Raw genomic sequence first — 18556 nt, 5'->3', positions numbered from 1 at the left:
ATTGAACCATATAAAGTGTTACCAAACTATCATTAAATAATAAAGTTTTACCTAAAAATAAATATGAATAACATATCTGTGGTAATTGTGTAATGTCAACAGGATTTTTGGGAAAGTTGCCTTTAAATCTAGCGAGAAACTCGGGCGTCTGCTTCACTGTGGATCTTTGTCTGTCTCGATGGCCGGGAGCAACTGCCTTGATCAAACTCTTTTTCCAGGCACAGTCTGTTTCCTGGCTTTGTTTTGATCAGAGCCATTAGGAAACTGAGGCATCACACAAATATGTAAATCACGCCTCACTTTTCAGCTGTATAGCTGTTTCATTTAAACCCTGAACACATTTTTGGAGTTTTGGCTGTCATTAAATTCAGATGCTGGCTTTCTGCTCACAGTGAACACGAAGGCGTTTGTTGCTTTCTCCTTCTGTGAGCTCTTACAGCAGCTGACAGGTTACGACAGCTAATGATTGCATTGAAAAGAGAAGCGTTGAAGATAAAACGTGGTCTCTCAAACGCACTTTTTTTTGTTTAGCTAATTATGGTTTAATTATTTTAGCAATTATTATGACAATGAGCTTGTCTGTCTCATTCAGGGGGTCCTCTCCTCCTGAATAATTCCACTGGACTAAAATTACAGTTAATGTGCCACCTCATGACAGAGATGGGACCAATGGGGGAATGCAACTTGGTACATCTACTCGAGTACTTTACTGAAATATAGTTTACTCTAATATATTATAGCTGTAAATGTACTCCACATCCCTGATTTGATTTTAGTTATTATTTAGTTATTATTACACTGGGACATATTACTATAGACAGCATTATATTATAGATGTTTTTGTGAAATCTAATTTTTTATAGTATTTTAAGACAATACACCAGTTTTTACAGTGTATTTATCTATGATGAGCTATTCTGGTTTCCTGCAGTCACCCCTGCCTCGTTCTCTGACCCTGCTCGCCCTCCTGTTTAAATAATCCTGAAAACATGATGAGTATAATAAGAGCAACATGAAAATTAACATAGAAATTTCAATTCAAGGGTTAACCAACTAGTCATAAACTATGCATTTTATGTTCATGTACTTTCTTCTTCTGTGCTTTGACCGAGCATCCACGCTCGCCTGGCATGTGGAGGCTTCTGTAAATGCAGCTGAGTTGAGACTGAAAACCGAGCCTTTCACGGAAACTTTGACTTTTGGAAACGGCGATGCAGGCGCACGTGTTTGCTGGGGCGCTAAGTGTTCCACTCTGATTTGTGACACTCTTATCATATGATGCTTTTTGAGAAGATAACAAAGACATCAGCCTTGACTAACACGCAGGATGAATAACAGGCGTTGCTGACCTTGATGTCTGGCACCAGCTGTTGCCATTCAACTTTGCCTTTTATCATTCTGCTTCTGCATCTGTGCTTAGGAGACGTGGCTCGGTGTACGCGATATGTTCTTAGGCGCGTTAGTATGGACGGAGACTGGCTTTATTTTAAAAAGGTATCATGGACGTGTCCGTAGCACTTTCCCATGCCTGAGCTTTCTTAAGCTGCAGTGTGCAGAGCTCTCAGGGTCAACAGAGAGACAGATAGACAGGCTGACAGAAGCTGATCTGAATTCAGCAGATCAAACATGAATTTATTTTCTCTCTGAGTCTTTTTCCTCATTTTTTACTTTAACGCTCCGTCGCCTCCAGCGCTCTCTCTCGCCTTCTTCTGTCCTTCTTATAACCTCTCTCTCTTTTTCTTTCTTCCAACTTTAACTCTCCCTCTCATTTTACTTTCTGACAGCCTACAACTCTCTCTCTCTCTCTCTCCTCAGCAGCATGAATTATAGATGAAGCCCCCCTCCCCACCCATCAGGCTGAAGGAGGAAGTGATTAGCATACAGACTGACTGTGTGTGAGGATGATCAGTATTACCATGGAAATGTTGAAGCATGTGTGCCTCTTGCTGTGTGTGTTCGGCACCGTGTGTTTGTGTGTCCCGAGGCCTCACTGGCTGTTTCCCAGCATGCACTGGGGGGGAAGTTAAACAGCGAGTTTCAGTCTGTACCAACACGCAGCAGGAGGGAGGGTAGAGCGAGCACGAGTTAACCAGGAGAGAGAGAGATGAATAGTGTTTTGTATCAGAGGAACACACTCTGTAAAACATATCAGAGGCTCTTATTAATTTTACTGGGGCAGAAAATCTTGTTTTCCTGAGAGATATGAAGCCAAACTGATCGTGTAAAGTCCTCTTGAAGCTTTGGACCGAACTGAAGTTGGCTGAAAGCTACACGGGCTAGCCGAACTCAGATTAGCCTCTTCTGTCCTTGCTGGTTTGAAGCCTTCACTTTTTCTTCATCAGCCCAGCTGCACAGAGATTTTTTAAATTCATTTTCTTTTAAAAAACTGTTACACTCAGTAGTCTGCTTTTATTTATCTACTCCAACTTCAGCTTTTATCTGACCAGCTCACCTAGGCTCAAATCAGCTGTCACATCCAGTTCCTATTCTTCATGGCAGGACGGCACCGGGATGTGCATATCAGCCGATATGAGCCCTGCTGACTGATATCTGCCCGTCACACTCAGGGTAGATCATGCCATTTTAAGCGACTGCCCCCTGTTGGAAAATGAGTTTGCATCAAGGACACTGCATTTGGTTGGTTTTAATTCTTATCTTTGAGAACAGTGATCTCCAAATGGTGTGCCTTGAGGCAAGTGCAGGTGTACCTTTGCGGTCTGAGATGGTCTTTGACCCATCGTTTTTTGTATTTGGACTCATAAGGTCTTATGTTTAGTTTGATTCCTAGTATATATATCCCCAGTTACAGGTATTGTTTGTTTTTGTACTCAGTTTTGTCTCTTTAGGTCTATATTTACAGTTGTCCGCCTCCCGCATGTTCCCTAGTACCCTGTCTAGCCTTCGTCTCCGTGTTAGCTGTTCCTGTAATGTTATTTCCTGTTTTATTTTGGTAGCCTTTGTCTCTGTATTTAGTATTCAGTTTTACTTTCCCAGCCTCGTTACCTCGGTCGTGTGTTCCCTACAGCTATGTTCACCTTACCTGAGTGTCTCTGTGTATTTGTAAAATGTGTCTGTGTAGCTGTGGGATGGTTATAAGACTGTGGCACATCAAAGGCCCCGCTTGACATTGAGGTGTTTCTTATACAGGAGCACCGATTACAACCACAACTAACCACCTTTGCACAGGACCTAAAACCAAATGAAAGAGAGAGAGAGAAAAAACCTTGTCAGTTGACAGATAAAGCCACCTCTTTTATGGCTTACTATGAGTGAATAACTTGACTTATACTCACATGGTGCCAAGCAAATGGCACCAAGTATCAGTGATGGAAACATGGCCCACTGCTATAAAGCACTGGGTATGAACCAGATTCAGTGAGACTGTTTGTGTGATTGAATTAAGGTATCTGATAAAGGGATGAAGGAGAAGCTGTCAAACGTGTCTTAAAATGGCCTTGAAGTTCACATTGTAGTTTGTCCTTTGGTGGGCAGAAAAAGCATTAAAGCTGCTGTGTTTAAGCTGCTGTTCACACTAACCGTGGTGTACCGCAAGGTTCAATTCTAGGTCCTATTTTTATTTAATTTCAATTTCATTTCCATTCAGCTAAATCTTAAATCTTTTTTCTTCGCTACTCTCACAACATACAGATATGTGGACTAAAATGTTTTCAGTCTCATATCCACAGGTGTATAAAGTCAAGCACCAAGCCATGCCGATTGCCTTTACAATGAGTCACTATTAACAGGTCACTGAACTCGAACGTAGAAAGTGTTTAAGAAGCACAGCAATTCAGCAGAAAAGTTAAAGAGTGTTGTTACCAAGTGCTGAGCTGCACAAAAACTACACACCAGTAGCTTCATGGCTGGGTTTCTATGGTGGTGAGGTGTGATGTGTAGGTGACCCAGTAGGTTTGTCCATGCAGTGTACCTTCCCATGAGTTTCGGTGACCTTAAGAGCCTAATTGCTGTTTCCCACCATGTTAGTCTCTTTTTTTTTCCAACTCAACTTTACCCGCGCCCCGCGACCATTACCCTGACCCTGGTCCACATAAGTGAAGCCCATTGCCAGGATCTTGTGAGCACAAGTTGATTCAGCTTTTTTTTTTTTTTTTTTTTTTTTTTTTTGGAAGTGACATCAGAAACAGCAGCATGTGACATCACGTCATCCTTTGTCATCCTTTTTTTTTTTTTTTTTTTTTTAATAGGACAGGGGGAAAAGAATGAAAGAAAGAGGGGGAGAGGAAGAAAGAAAACCAAAGGGGAGAAGAGACGGTGAGAAGGGGGGGAAGAGAGAAAAAAAAAAAAAACAAAAAAAAAAAACTCCTGGGTCACCTGTATGGAGAGAAAGAAAAACAAAAAAAACAGGGGAGACAGCAAACAACAAAGAGCAACATAATAAAAAAAAAAAAAAAGCACCATCACAATAAACTAGCTAGTCATAGATATCAATAGTTACTAAATAATAAACGATATTGTGCAGCACGCAAGATAGACAGCGCACAGTGTGCTTTGAGGCAGCAGCCAAGAAAGCTGTAGTCCGCATCTGTGAATACCCATGTGTACACCTGTGTGCATACCTGTGTGGATCAGCATGCTTGCATTCCAAAGGTTTCTCCATGTAATGATCTGCTAGAGAGTGTGGGGAGCCACAGCCCTGTCCTCTATGGTATCAAGCAGGTATGGAGGAGATCAAAACTCCAGACATCCAGAGGCCCCCAGAACACAAGAGACCAAGGAAGACCCACAGAGGGGCAGCCGCGCCACTGTCCCAGTAAGAGCTAAGGAGAGTCCCAGATGAGAGCTCATTCAGCAGCCGCGGAGCAGAAGCCAGGGGGAGTTGCAGTGACGCGCCCGTGAGCTCCGCCGGCAGCCAGCTGTGCCTGAGTGACCGAGCCCCAGGCCGAGAGGCCGGGGGCACCCCACCTCCAAAGTGGCCCGAGCGAGCCCCAATAAGCGGCCGCCAAGGAGTGAGCCGGTGTGTACCTGGACGCCCACCCCCAGATACAAAGAACCACCAACGCACCGATACCTGAGGGAGTCCGCCACCGGCAGGGGAAGTGGTGGTGGGTGGAGATAGGCCTCCAAACCTTGGAGGGCCCGAGATGTCCCCAGAGAGGTGGCGTCTGATACCCAACCTGACATATAGACACAGACATACAGGCACACACAGACACAAACATCCATTCCCACCCTCATGCTCTCATATGTACTTCACACTCAACCGACGTGGAGACAGACATACACGATCACACTCCCCAAGCGTACTCTACTAACCGGGTCTAGGTACCCTTGCCCCTGGAGGGGGGAACTGCACCCAGACCCAGGTGGTGTTACCCTTTTCCCTGCGGTGGGGAGAGGCAGACCGCCCCGACTCCGCAGCAGCAGGGAGCAAGTTGATTCAGCTTTGAGGCACACATCAAAGAAGCCGCCTGGTCTTGTTTCAATTAAATCACAGCTTTCACTGTCATACCTGGAAAAAGTCATCCCCATGTTTGTTTTCTCCAGGCTTGGCTACTGCAACTCTGTCCACACTCGTATAAACACAAAGTTACTCTCTCGCCTCTGGCTCATTCAAAATGCAACAGCTGGGGTTTTATTGGTTTTGGTGGACTGCAGAGCTTCACCCCAGTCCTGACTTCTGTGCTTTGACTATCTGTAAGCTTATAGAGTCAACTTGTAAGATTTTGCTGATCCCTTTAAAAGTACATCTGAGTCTGAGCCTGAGATACATACCAGATATGTCGATCCTCCTGGGTGGTGACTGTGCTTTTGCTATCAGGGCCCTCGATTTTAGAACAACCTGCCTGAGGAGATACGACTGATGAAATCAGTAACCTCCTCCTTTAAACAACTTCTTAATTCATGTTTCATAGACCTTCTTTTATGTGATTGTTACGACCCGGCTCAAAAGCCGCAACATAAAAAAAAGGAGATGAATAACAGAGTGTGGGTGAGAAGAGGTTTCATCCTAAAATGGAAAACCAGGTTGGCTAAAATGGCTGGTGCCACCAAGGCAAAGACTAGTGCACTGCCGGAAAGCTTGCCTCAGGTATGCTTTTATCCACACCTGACTAGGTGTGGCCAATTAGCACCAGCTGAAAACACTGAGACGATTAAAAGCTGCAGAGGGACGTAACAGTGATGTCATCACATGTGATGTATTAACAATACTGTTAATCAATGTTAATCGGGGCTTAATGTTTGGCTTTCTGTTTGAAATCACCCTCTGAGTGTTATATGTATATGTATATACTAGGATGCAGATTTTTATTTTGAAAATTGCAAACAGTACTGACCCAGAATTTCACAATCGGTGCACGCCTGGTGTGTCGTCTCCCTCAGGCTCCAGCTGGATTAAGAGGAAAAATCCTGATGATTTATTTTTTGGTTTGGAGGTCCCAGGCTCTAATCAGAGGCACGCCACAGCACAGTAAAACCCACAGTTTGTGGTATTTTCTGAGACTACAGATGTAAATGAGTTTTTCTTCCTCTGATTTGCATGAAGCTGAATCAGATCTGATGTGTGACTGTTTTGACGTGTCGAGAAAGCAAGAGAAAGTCCTCTTTGTTGCCGAACTGGGAATATTGTTAAAAAGAGGATATGCGCTGGCTGTTTGTGTGGAAATGTGAGTTAAAGATCTGTTTTGCTGTCGAGAAAAAGACGACTGATTGAAAGTGTTCAGAGGAAATTCTGAGGCTTGTGGTAAAACCTTTGACCACATTAGTGCTCAAGATTAATCTGACTGACCTTTGTTAAAAAAAGGAGATTAAAAACCATTTTATTGGGAGTTTGATGATCAAATGTCATAACTGTGAGTTTATGTCATGGATAGAATTTGGCTTTTCTAACTGCTGCGGTTTGATTTAGACCTGATGGTTGTTTGAAAGACTGGATATTTGCCAGGATTATTTGATGTTGTCTTTAAGCAAAAAATATACAGATTTGCAAAAATGTTTCCAAACAGTTCCTCCTGCGCATGGTTCTGCTCGAGTTTTGGGAGTTTTTTTGGCCCCACTATCTGAAAATACCAGTCAAAGAAAACCCCTGGGCTTCTCTTTATAAGGTAAAAATGAAAATCAAAACAGATTATATCTGAACTGAAAATGTTTACACATTATTACACCGATGGACAAGCTAAGCTGTTTGTGTGCATTCTCTCCATATTTTGAGTATCTAAACAGGCGTGTTTTCCAACACATACTGGATAGAACCATGTGGCAACCACTTGGGACAGAGATATGAAGTCCAAGTAGAAGCGCCAAAAACTGTAGTGCAAATGGCCTCTTGAGGCTGGCTCAAAAAGCGAGTCAGCCCCCATAGACTCCTGTGTTAAAATGCCCAGATTTACAGTACAAATAAACCTGCTTTATCCCTTCATAATGACACACACACACACACACACACACACACACACACACACACACACACACACACACACACACACACACACACACACACACACACACTCGTTTTCATATCTTAGTGAGGACATCTCATTGACATAGTGCTTTCCCTAGCTCCTTACCCTAACCCTAACCATCAATAATGAATGCCTAACCCTAACCCTCAGCCTAAACCTAACCATAACCTAATTGTAACCCTGACACTAAAACCACATTTTGAGCCTCAAAAATGCCGTCAAACTCCTGGGGATGGACATTTTTGTCCCCATAACTGACTGTTGGTCCCCACAAGTATAGTAGTTTCTGTCCTCACAAAGATGTCTAAACATGTACACACATACATGCATAAGCTAAGCATAAATGACACTATTAGAGTCATTTAATGTAATTATCTTATAAACGATATGACTAATATGAAAAGTTAAAATTGTATCACAGCCATGGAGCCAAATTCCTGCAAATTTGGCAGAGATGCATAATTCAGTGCCAGCTGATGTCGCCTGAAACCCCTCTGTACATCCTGTTGGTAAATCTTATACATAACATTATATTTAAGCTGTTCAACATAGGGTTACTGGTACCTCTGCATGCCACTTTGCAACCTCACCTCCACCCCCAGCTTGTTTCAGGCCATTCATGCTATCTTTGACTTTATCAATAACACAGCCATTGTAATAATACATGCTCTGCTCTGTGAGTAGGTGGTGCTACTCTCACTGCCTTCTGGCTTTCCATTCAAAGCCACACAACCAATTAGAGATGACTACAGATGGAATAACAAAAGTATCATCAGCACTAATTAGCAGGTTTTGTGTTAGTGCCAGTCACCCCTGCAGTCTACGAAGGCTGATAACGTAGTACTCCACCCTCATCAGTATATGGTTACTTCTGCCTTCCACAAAACAAACCCCATAACAGCTAACTAATTGCTGACCGTGTCTGTTGTAGGCGGCCTGTGAATAAAACCGTTTGGAGGTTCAGCATTGGAAGAACACTTTTTGTGCTGCTTGAAATTTCATCTTTAAATAGTGATTCTTTCTCCTCGTTTCGGCTGTATAGTAAATCAGCTTGTTTCAGGTGAAGTGAAGGCGGAGGCTGTTTGTAGCAGTAGTGGGAGAGCTGGAGGAAAGATCGTGGATTTATCCTCAGGAGAAGAGGAATGAGGTCTGAGGAATATTTTACACTTTGACAGAGTGATGCAACCTGAAGACACAGAAGGACCCGCAAGATTGAAACCAGTTTGACACCAGTTTAAAACTCCACTCTGTCATAAAAACCAAACAACCCACCAGAGGTTTGAGTCGTTTCACAGTGTTGCCGTGGATACCGGTTTGTTGCCATGGTGATGTTACTACAGGCAACTACAGTTTGACCGCCAGATGAAAAGTGTGAAGCAGCAAAAATATTTTATTAATAACTTCAGAGAGAGAAAGAGAAACGGTGCAGCGAGTCTGCAGGGCTGAGCCTCACCTGCTCAGGTGTATTTTACATATTTAAGATTTTTTTTTTCTTTTTGGGGTATGAAATAGATCCGTGTTTCTCCACCTTAATCTGAGACAGTCATGGTTCAGTTCTGCTCTGAAACTCGGGCGAGGTTTTCTGCTGCAGGGGAGAAAGTGGAAATAAGATGCAATCACAGCTTTGAGTTTTGTATTCAGACAGACCGCTGACTTTCTGTGGGCGGACGGTGAAGCCAAGAAGACATTCTTTAGTGGATTTCAAATTTTACAGTGAAGTTCAGATCTGGGGTCAGTTTCTGCACAATTCAAAAATCTACAATATTGTCTTGTTTCAGTTTCTCGGAGGGTTTATTTCATTTCCTTTTTCCACCAGATCGCCCCGTAAAGGGAATATCTTTAGGGTTTGGACAGATAAAACAAGAAAAACAAGTTTTGTCTGTTTTTGACCAGCGGGCAGTGAGATTAACTGCAAGTGGGCCTGCTGACCTGTGAATAATCATAAGCAGCTGCTTTTCACAAGTTTTAATTCTCCTGAACTTTAATCTGTTTCAGGTAAAGAGGAGCTGCCATGTTGGCCTCCTCCATCCCCCCGTCACTCCTCCTCTTCCTCCACATCCTCTCCCCTTTCTCCCAACCTGTGGATGCCTCGAAACATGTGGAGTTGAAGGGCGCCCCCCTGTCGCACCTGCTCCTGGATCCTGGAGCGGGACATATTTATGTGGGCGGGGTCAATAATCTGTACCAGCTGACCACTGGCCTCGAGGTGTTGTTGCACGTAAAGACCGGCCCTTACCGGGACTCCCCAGAGTGCCTCCCACCAATCGTGCTCCAGGAATGCCCATCAGCCAAGGACACCGACAACTACAACAAACTGCTGCTGATGGAGACGGGGCAGGGGGTGGAGCCAGGGAGTCTGATAGTCTGTGGATCACTGTTCCAGGGAATCTGTGAAAAGAGGTACGTCAGTTTACTGTGCTAGTTTTCCTCACTGTGTTCCCAGAGTTTATCCAAATACATTTTTCTCACACTGTATCTGTTCTTTGCATGTATCAACGGTGACTGATGTCTGGATTAGCCAAAACACGTATGAAGAATGACTTTTCTGTCCTGTCTTTCTCTGCAGGAGTCTGTCCAATATTTCTCAGCTCATCTATCAGACGTCCAATCCCGTTGACACTCAGTACGTCGCAGCCAACGCTCCAGGTGTCTCCACTGTTGCCGTGGTAATAACCACGAAAAATAAGCAGGAAGGGGGTGGGGATGGTGACGTGCTGCGCCTGATGCTGGTTGGTCGAAGCTACACTAGCAAAGGCCCTGGTGACATCCCACCAATCACGACACGGCGGCTGTTTCCAGTGGTTCCACCCCGCAGAGCGTTCTCTCAGGAGGAGGAGCTTGGAAAACTTGTTGTAGGAAGTTACTCCGATTACAACAACCACTTTGTGAAGGCTGTTGTCCATGGCAACCATGTCTACTTCCTGTTCTCACGGCGGCACAAGAAGGAGTACCGGACTTATGCCTCTAGGCTCTGCATCTCTGATCGTAGCTTCTACTCGTACGTTGAGGTGCCGCTGCTGTGCCAGGGTGGGTATAACCTGGCACAGGGTGCATGGTTAGGCAACCACTCAGGTGAACCTCACCTGTTTGTCGTCATGGCAGCGGGGCAGGCGTCCACGCCCGTAGCAACAAATCGTTCAGCTCTCTGCGTTTATGGCATGGCGGAGTTAGACACAATGTTGCGGAGAGCACAGGAAGTGTGTTACACAGAGGGAGGACAAGGCAGCGGTGGAAAGGAGGAGGCCTACATCGAGTACGGCGTGTCATCAAAATGTCTCAAACTGCCGAAGGTAAACTCACAAACACCTGAGCAGTGTTGGGGTGATTAACAAAGTAATCTATGAATTTGTCCCCAGAGAAAGTACTCATTACGTTACTTTCTTGCTACTCTGTAACGTGACCTGAAACACAATGTAAACCTGAGGCTATGTAAGAACACAAAGCCGACATAACAAAGTTTGAAACCAGCTCAATGAAACTTCAAAGTCATCGCCACGATGATTTTGCTGTAGAAACATGAACAGAAGTGGAGGCTGCGTCACTTAATCGCTGCCTTTGTTACCTGTTGAAGCTCAGGCTCTGGATGCAGGCCTGGGGTCAGCATACGCTCAACTTTAACATCACACTGCCTTCTTCGTTAGCTCTGTATTAGCATGCTGTCCGTGCAGATGCTCACAAAGAGTCGATGTTAGCAGTATAACACTGTCATTTTTTGTCCTGGACACAGTTTGCACTTTATATAATCATGCTCTTGTAATAAAAGCGATTTCCATATCACCACTCAACAAATGTTGTTGACCACTAAACCATTTCCCTCCTCCTTGTACACAATCAAAACGAGGTGTTTGTTTTTTGCGTAGGGGTGCAGAAGAAAAAGTGAATGTTTTTTTCTTTCTATCTGCTCAGTGTGCACAGAACTAAAGAACCTTTGTAATGTAAGTAATGACATAATTGCAACTGTAGTGTAACTACTGAATTTTGTACAGTAACTCATTACATTACTGCATGACTGAAAAATATAATGTGGTACCAGTAACATGTTGCACCCAGCATTGGCACTGGGGGTGGCTGTAGCTCAGGAGGTAGAGCAGGTCATCTACTAATCAGAAGGTTGGTGGTGTTCATACCAAATATCCTTGGGCAAGATACTAAATCGATACTCTTCGATGCATCCGTCGGAGAATGAATGCTGGATAGAAAGCACTAATGTAGATTTAACACTTACCATTACTGGCTGTGAGTAACCTCCTTACCTGGAACACTCACTAGCTTGGTGCACATAATACATGCATAATGTATTTTGATTTTGCAAATCATTATTATTCTTTTTTTTTTAGATTGGGGGGTGGGAGGTAGCCCCTCCTAAAGCGAATGAAAGCTGTGGTTTCAGTTTTCTATGCAATAACTTTGTGGTAGGCTGTTCAAGTTTTTTGGCAATAGAGTTGTGATAATATCAGTTCTACGTTGAAAATATATATGAATGGATTGATGCCAAAGCTTCAGTTCAGACCACAAAGTCAAGCTTATTTGTAATCAGCTGATTTTTACCGTTCGACATGTCCAACTGGTAAATCTCATATAGGACATGCTTTTAAGCTGCTTTTCCCCACCCAATGGTTGCTCTGATCTGCAAGTCACTTTGCAACCCACCTCCACCCCAAGTCCTTAATTTCATGTTTTTTTTAATAAAGTTGACCAATCTGTTGTCTTTGCTGCTGCTCTCAGAAGTAGGTCCAAGCAAAGAGCGATAGAGCCAAATATAAACTCCAGATACTGCAGATGACAGAGTTAGAGCTACTGCTAGTAATGAGAGTGCAGTACAGAAGTGTGGGTGACAGTTGAAAACAATGGGACAGTAAACTTGTTCCAATGAGAGTCCAAAGATGATCCCACGGATCGCTGAGGTCCTGGTCGGCCAAGTGGGACATCGTATGACATCACATTTTACATGTGATGACATCACAGATTAGCAGCTGCTTTAGGCAAGAAGCTGTCGATGGTTGTCATCTGCCTCGCTGCTGACCTTAATACTATGTGTGTGTGTGTGAGTGAGTGTGTGTGTGTGGATTAGAGTGGTTATCTTCAGCATCTGGACTTATCATCAGACAGCTGCCACTCAAACACAGAGCTTGTAACACAGAGCTGACCCACATAGAGCAAAAATACACAGATTAAAATGACAGGCTGAGTGGAAAAAAGCACGAGTTTTAAAGGTGAATGGAAGCAATATTGTTTGTGTTTAGAGACGTAAACAGATAAAGCAGGGCTGACCACATACCTGTGTTCACTGGCTTCTCTCTCTCTGTTTATTCATCTATCAGGTCTCTCTCTCAGAGTACCCCTGTGGAGGGGAACACACCCCCAACCCCATCGCTAGCGCCGTGCCCCTCAAAGCCACGCCCATTGTCAACTCCACTATACAGCTGACTGCTGTCACCACAGCAACTGAGGCGGGCCACACCATCGCTTTCCTGGGAGATAGAAAGGGACAACTGCAAAAGGTGACACCACCAACATGTTTTACAGCCGTTTCACACATGAAGTAGACGCCGTCGGTTGGGCCATTGACCTCAGTTACCCTTTCCCACATGTCCCACACAACAGCTGAAATGGTGCACATTGTGGCTGAACATGGAGCGATATGACACATGATGCTTAATCTCCCTGCTGTGAATTTAGCAGACAGTTACTTGTAGTATAAAACCGTTTGTACTCTCACATGAAAAGTTTTGGGGTGCAAATGCATATACGAATAATGCTTAATTGAACAGGCTTCAGACCCCTCCACTCTAATGGAGCTGCTAAGAGACCAGCTGGTGAGACTGGTTTTTACTTGGCAGTGAAAAGGCCTGTTTAGGCGTTTGTGTCTCCATCTCTAGCTACAGGGAGGAATCAGCTGTTTCCTGTTTATGTTGTAACTGGAAGGTCTGAAGAGAAGCACCAGGAAAATGATCACACACACACACACACACACACACACACACACACACACACTGAACAGAGCAGCTTGTAGCCTGAAGCTCTTTATAAGCAACACAATGATACACTCTATGTATGCGTGTGTGTGTGTGTGACTAACAGGCGTTTAGCTCGAGGGTGTGGTGCGTTTGGGAAGAGTGGGAAGGGTCACATGGGAGCATGCTCAGACTTTTGTTGTTGATTGGTGATTGGTCTCTCAGGTGCAGTCTGGTAAGAATCCAGCAGGACACCCCTGAAGCTTTTAACTGGGTGTAAGTGTGTGTGTGTGTACTTGTACATGTGGCTTATGAGGACCCAGTCTTACACATTGTTAGAGAGGACATTTGAAAAGTGATGAGATTCTGTACCCAATTGTTCTCGCTGCGGGACACCTTAAGAGGCTTTTTTTTCCCATTTCATTTCGAAGTTTTTATCAAGTTCAAGTTTAGGGTAAGGGTCCTGGGAATGCACCGTGTGACTCATAGTCCTCGCAAAGTTAGAAGGACAAACTTGTGTGCGTGTGTGCGTTAATGAGCTCTAATCTTGCCTCGGAGCCTCAGCGAGGTAAACAGCAGAGCTTTGATTCTCCCCGTTAATATTTAATCACACACACTGTAAATGTTTCAGGGCCTCCTGCTGGATCCTTACCCAGAGTGCACCTGAGGGACCAATAACCAATCAACAACAAGAGGCATGTACAAGTGCAACACCACGTTTTTCGCGGCGAACCCGGGCACATGTTAACTGCTGTGCTTCTGTTGGGATTGTGAAATAGTGAATCTATCAGAAAGGTGCTCAAGCACCAGTTTCTCCAGCATGTGACGCTCCTGCAGTGTTTCTGTGGGCGTGGCACCCGAGGCTATCCGAACTAAAGAAACACATATGCACATGTTTTCCTCCTGCACTTTAACATATCTAAAGGCAGAGTCCCCGCACTTGTTTTAAATTTTTGTGCGGATGTATACTAGAAGCACAGTGACTCCTGACTCCTCTGCTTGTAAAAGGACTTCTAGTTATATAGAAATCGATGTGAAAGCAGCTCTGGCTCCTTTGCCCTGTAGACTTTGTGGGCTCACTCACTTGTTTCAGGTCATTCAGGTCATTATGACTGGGGGTGGCTGTTCTTCAGGAGGTAGAGAAAGTCATTTACTAATCAGAAGGTTGGTGGTTCAAATTCTGGCTGCTGTAGTCTGCATGTCTCAGTATCTTTGGGCAGGATACTGAACCCCAAGCTGATCTCTGATGCGTTCAGCGGAGCATGAATGTGTGTGAATGTAAGATAGAAAGGACTCAGGTGTAGAAGAAAGTGCTTGTGTGAATGGATGAATGACAAATGCTGTATGAAGTGCTTTGAATGCCCAAGTTGAGTAGATAAGCAGTATGTAAGAACTAGTCCGTCTACTGTTGAAACACAAATATGGTTCTTTTAAGTCAGAGAAGATAGTCTTTGTCTTTTTAAATTGTTAAACATAAATGAACCTGTGATGTCCTCAGTTTCCCAGTCAGAAAAATCCTTTCCTCATTGCATCCTGTTTAAAAGAAGAAGACGGTGATGATGAAAATGCTCAGCATTAAACTCCACTAAGCATTGTGTTTTTAGGTTATTGCAGTCTGCGGTGCAGAAGTGTCTCCTGAACTCAGATTTACACCCTGATGCCTTTAGGTGAAATCCAGGAGACAGGTTCGCATTTCTACAGGAAAAAGCAGTAACAGTACTTCAATTCTTCTAAAAAACTCAGTGTTTCACATACTCACAGCTGTACACAAGAAACGTGACAAAAGTATTTGAGTGAAGATTGAACACAGAGGGATAAGAGAGACACTAAAGCCCTGCCATACCTTTATACTTGCACACAATTGACCAATCAGTGAGTGAAGTGGCTGAGATATGGTAGAGATTTCCAGAGTTTCTACTTTGTCAGGATGCTGCTGTTCCATCTCAGCAAGAATAAAAAAAGACAAAAAATAAACTGGATGTGGCACAGCAGGATCGAGTCTGTTCAAACTCAAACGATCCTCCTTTCTGCATTTTTCACTGTCTGAATTGTTCTCTTTGTCACACGCTGCTGATAGTGCAGGTGCCTTGAGGGGTGTTGTCGGGGTGAAGCAGCTCCACCTGCTGGCGGGTTGTTGCTGCTGCCGCAGCGGCAGCAGGCACTGCTGCTTTCATGTTGTCACTTTACTGAAATTAAATGTTGATGATCATCATTTTTACTTGTCACAACATTTCAGCTCTTAGACGTTTTATATTTGCTGACACGAGTTTCTCCATCTTGAGTTAACTTTTTCAAAATACTTCACACAGTCGGCACAGCAGGAGTCCACATGAAAGGATCCCGTCTCATCACTCGAGCAGGAAAGTCATTCAGTGACAAATACTGTGCAGCAGAGAAAGAGCGTTCTTTTGTTGTACTCAGAACAAATAAACAATGAACAGTACACAGAGATGTGTGTTTGTGTTTTAGTGGCATTAGTACAGATCCAGAACATCTCAGGGTGTGGATGGAGCCAATTAGTGAAACTGGGATGGAATCAGCCAATTTTCTGCCCTTCACTGAGATGTACTGACAGCAGGGAGGGTCCGACCAGGGCCAACCTGTTTCCCTCTGTCTCCGTGTCTCTGATCTGGAAGTCAGTCATGCCATCTTAAGGGGTTTGTCAGTACCTGAAGTTGGAGACGCGAGGCTTGCTGTAGGAACGGTGATTAGAGGAGGCACAGGTGTACCCCTCTGTGGATGTCTTTTCACCTGTGATGTTTAAAAGAAGCATTAGACATAGCGGGAGGACAATGATTCTCTTTTGTATTCATACCTTATGTTAGAAATCTGCTGTCAAGCTTTCTGCTTTTCTCCAGTCGTGTGTGTGTGTGTGTGTGTGTGTGTGTGTGTGTGAGAGAGAGAGAGTGTGTAGTTTACTATGGTTGTGGGGACCAAAATCCTGGTCCCCACAAGTTTGAAGGCATTTTTGAGACTCAAAATGTTGTTTTAGTGACAGGGTTACAATTGTAATTGGGTTATGGTTAGGTTTAGGGTCAGGGTTAGGCATTCATTTTTTATGGTTAGGATGAGGGGCTAGGGAAAGCATTATGTCAATTAGATGTCCCCACAAGATATGAATACCTGATATGTGTGTGTGTAACAGAATGTGTAATTTGTTGTTTGGTATAAAGGACACAAGGAAAGGAGGTGAGGAAAGGGATTGAGGTTGCACAAACCAAACAACAGAACAGTGTCGGAATCTGTGGACTCACCTGTGTTGTTGTTTTTCAGGTGTTGGTGATCTCCAATCAGTCAGGCCATCTGTATGGCAGCGAGTTGGTGGACAGTGGCAGTGCCGTCAGCGCTGATCTCCTATTGGATGAGAGCCAGGAACATGTTTATGTTTTAACAAACAGCAGGGTGAGAGACAGTCGACCTCCTTCCTCAGTTCCTGTCTCACTTTCTTTTCTTCAGTTTTTTCCCCCTCCTCCTTCCTCCTTTTGTCCCCAATATCCAATCAGACGATCCATTTAAGAAAAAATGAAAACAAACTGTTTCCTGTCTTTCTCCCAGCTGTCGAAGGTTCCTGTGTCATCCTGTGAGAAACAGACAGACTGTCGCTCCTGTCTCGCTGTCAGAGACCCGTACTGTGGCTGGTGTGTCCTGGAGGGAAGGTAGGTCTACCTGTCGGCTGGTGTTTTGTAACTTTTTAAAAGTACATTTTTATTCTTTATATCTTTTTGTAAACTTTATGTAAACTTTTTACTTTTTTTGTAAAAAGTCTGACTGACAGTAGAAGAAGAAAGTGTAGTAGATTTGGTTTGCTCACAGCAGCATCTGCACGTTGATGTGACATTGCTCTGACGCCGTTTTGCGTTTGGTTGTTTGTTGCTGTTACTAATCTGCAAATGTTTGTATTTTGTGCAGATGTTCCCGGAAACATCAGTGTCAGCGTCACCTGCAGCCCAACCACTGGCTCTGGAGCTTTGAACCAACCAGTCAGTGCGTGACAGTGCAGAGCCTGCAGCCGGCCAATCACAGCAAAGAAGAGCAGACGCAGGTAGGCTGCTGTTGTTTTGATCTGATTCTGACTGACAGCGTTATGATGCAGTCAGCCACTCCCGCAGTGATGACAGCCTGGGTCAGGGCACCCTTAGGTGTTGCTGGCAGGTGTCTGTATCAGTCCAGGTTGAAGGAAAACTTGAGGTGCTAGTTCAGCAGCTCTCTGATTGACTGAAGGTTGCTGATTCTGTTTCAACACAGTTGTGTTGTTGTGTTGGCTGTGTGTTATTGCAGAGGCACTGCAAGTCCAGCCAGTTCCAATCCTTCAGACAAGATTCACAGCAGCCGATGAACATCTGCAGCAGCTGTTTACTGCTGCAGCGCTGACAGGATGAACGAAACATCTTCATATTTAGTGCCTCACCGAGTATCTTCACAGGGTTTATAAGGATCAGCACAAACATAGGAGTTATTGCGGTCTGAGTGAAATGAATTCAGACAATAACCTTTTAAGATTTTGTGATGTGAAGTAAAGTTGTTTATTTTTAAAATAGAAGGAGAAAAAAGTAACACTGTGAGCTTTTTCAGCCAGCACAGAAGTGGTTTTGTTCTCGTTTGTAAACCTAAAATATATAAATAAGTAAAGAAAAATAATAGAAAGACCCCAAACTGTCAATGGGCGTTTCTTTTTTTGACAGTAAGACAATGGAAGGATTGCTGATACGAGACACAGCTGCTCTAGAGACAGAGAGAAGGGTCCCGATGGAAAAGCAGTAACCGTGTTTCTGTGTTCGTCTCTCAGGTAACGCTGTCGGTCCCCCAGCTTCCCGCCCTCGCAAAGGAGGAGTCTCTGTCCTGCATCTTCGGGCTCCTCCCGCCTCAGCCTGCCATTGTCATGGGAAACAGCATCACCTGCCAATCCCCTGCCCCGGAGCACCTCCCACCTCTGCCCACAGGAAGCAGTGAGTAGGAACTGTGGGCGCGTTCCAATCCTCCATAATACCATCCTACTTAGCATGCCAGAAACAGATTTAGTGTGTCCCAGTACACAGTGTTTCAGAATGAGTCTGCCAAAAATATCAGGAGGTTTAACTGCATGTGAAGCATTTTACAGCACGCAGCAGTTTGAGCGCCGGTGACAGAGTCCGAGTGCAGCACGCAGTGACAGTAAAAACGTCTTCATTCAGGTGTGCTACT

The 18556-nt window shown here is 44.3% G+C and overlaps 1 protein-coding gene across 1 annotated transcript in view; it reads left to right on the top strand.

The window, feature by feature from the left end:
* Positions 1-18556, top strand: part of plxnb3 (plexin B3) — a 100162-nt gene that overhangs the window by 55958 nt on the left and 25648 nt on the right. The window contains exons 3-9 of the mRNA XM_085258981.1: positions 9417-9821; positions 9988-10711; positions 12743-12922; positions 16649-16777; positions 16931-17031; positions 17285-17417; positions 18162-18321. Coding sequence (XP_085115107.1) covers positions 9433-9821; positions 9988-10711; positions 12743-12922; positions 16649-16777; positions 16931-17031; positions 17285-17417; positions 18162-18321 — 1816 coding nt within the window. The 5' untranslated portion in view covers positions 9417-9432. The remainder of the gene's footprint in view (positions 1-9416; positions 9822-9987; positions 10712-12742; positions 12923-16648; positions 16778-16930; positions 17032-17284; positions 17418-18161; positions 18322-18556) is intronic.

This window comes from Mchenga conophoros, linkage group LG20 (assembly GCF_057382185.1).
Source record: "Mchenga conophoros isolate Kocher_MC1m ecotype Shallow Benthic linkage group LG20, M_conophoros_male_GT1.1, whole genome shotgun sequence".
In the NCBI taxonomy this organism is placed as follows: Eukaryota; Metazoa; Chordata; class Actinopteri; order Cichliformes; family Cichlidae; genus Mchenga; species Mchenga conophoros.
Note: the sequence above shows the minus strand (reverse complement) of the source record. Positions and strands in the feature narration are given on the sequence as shown.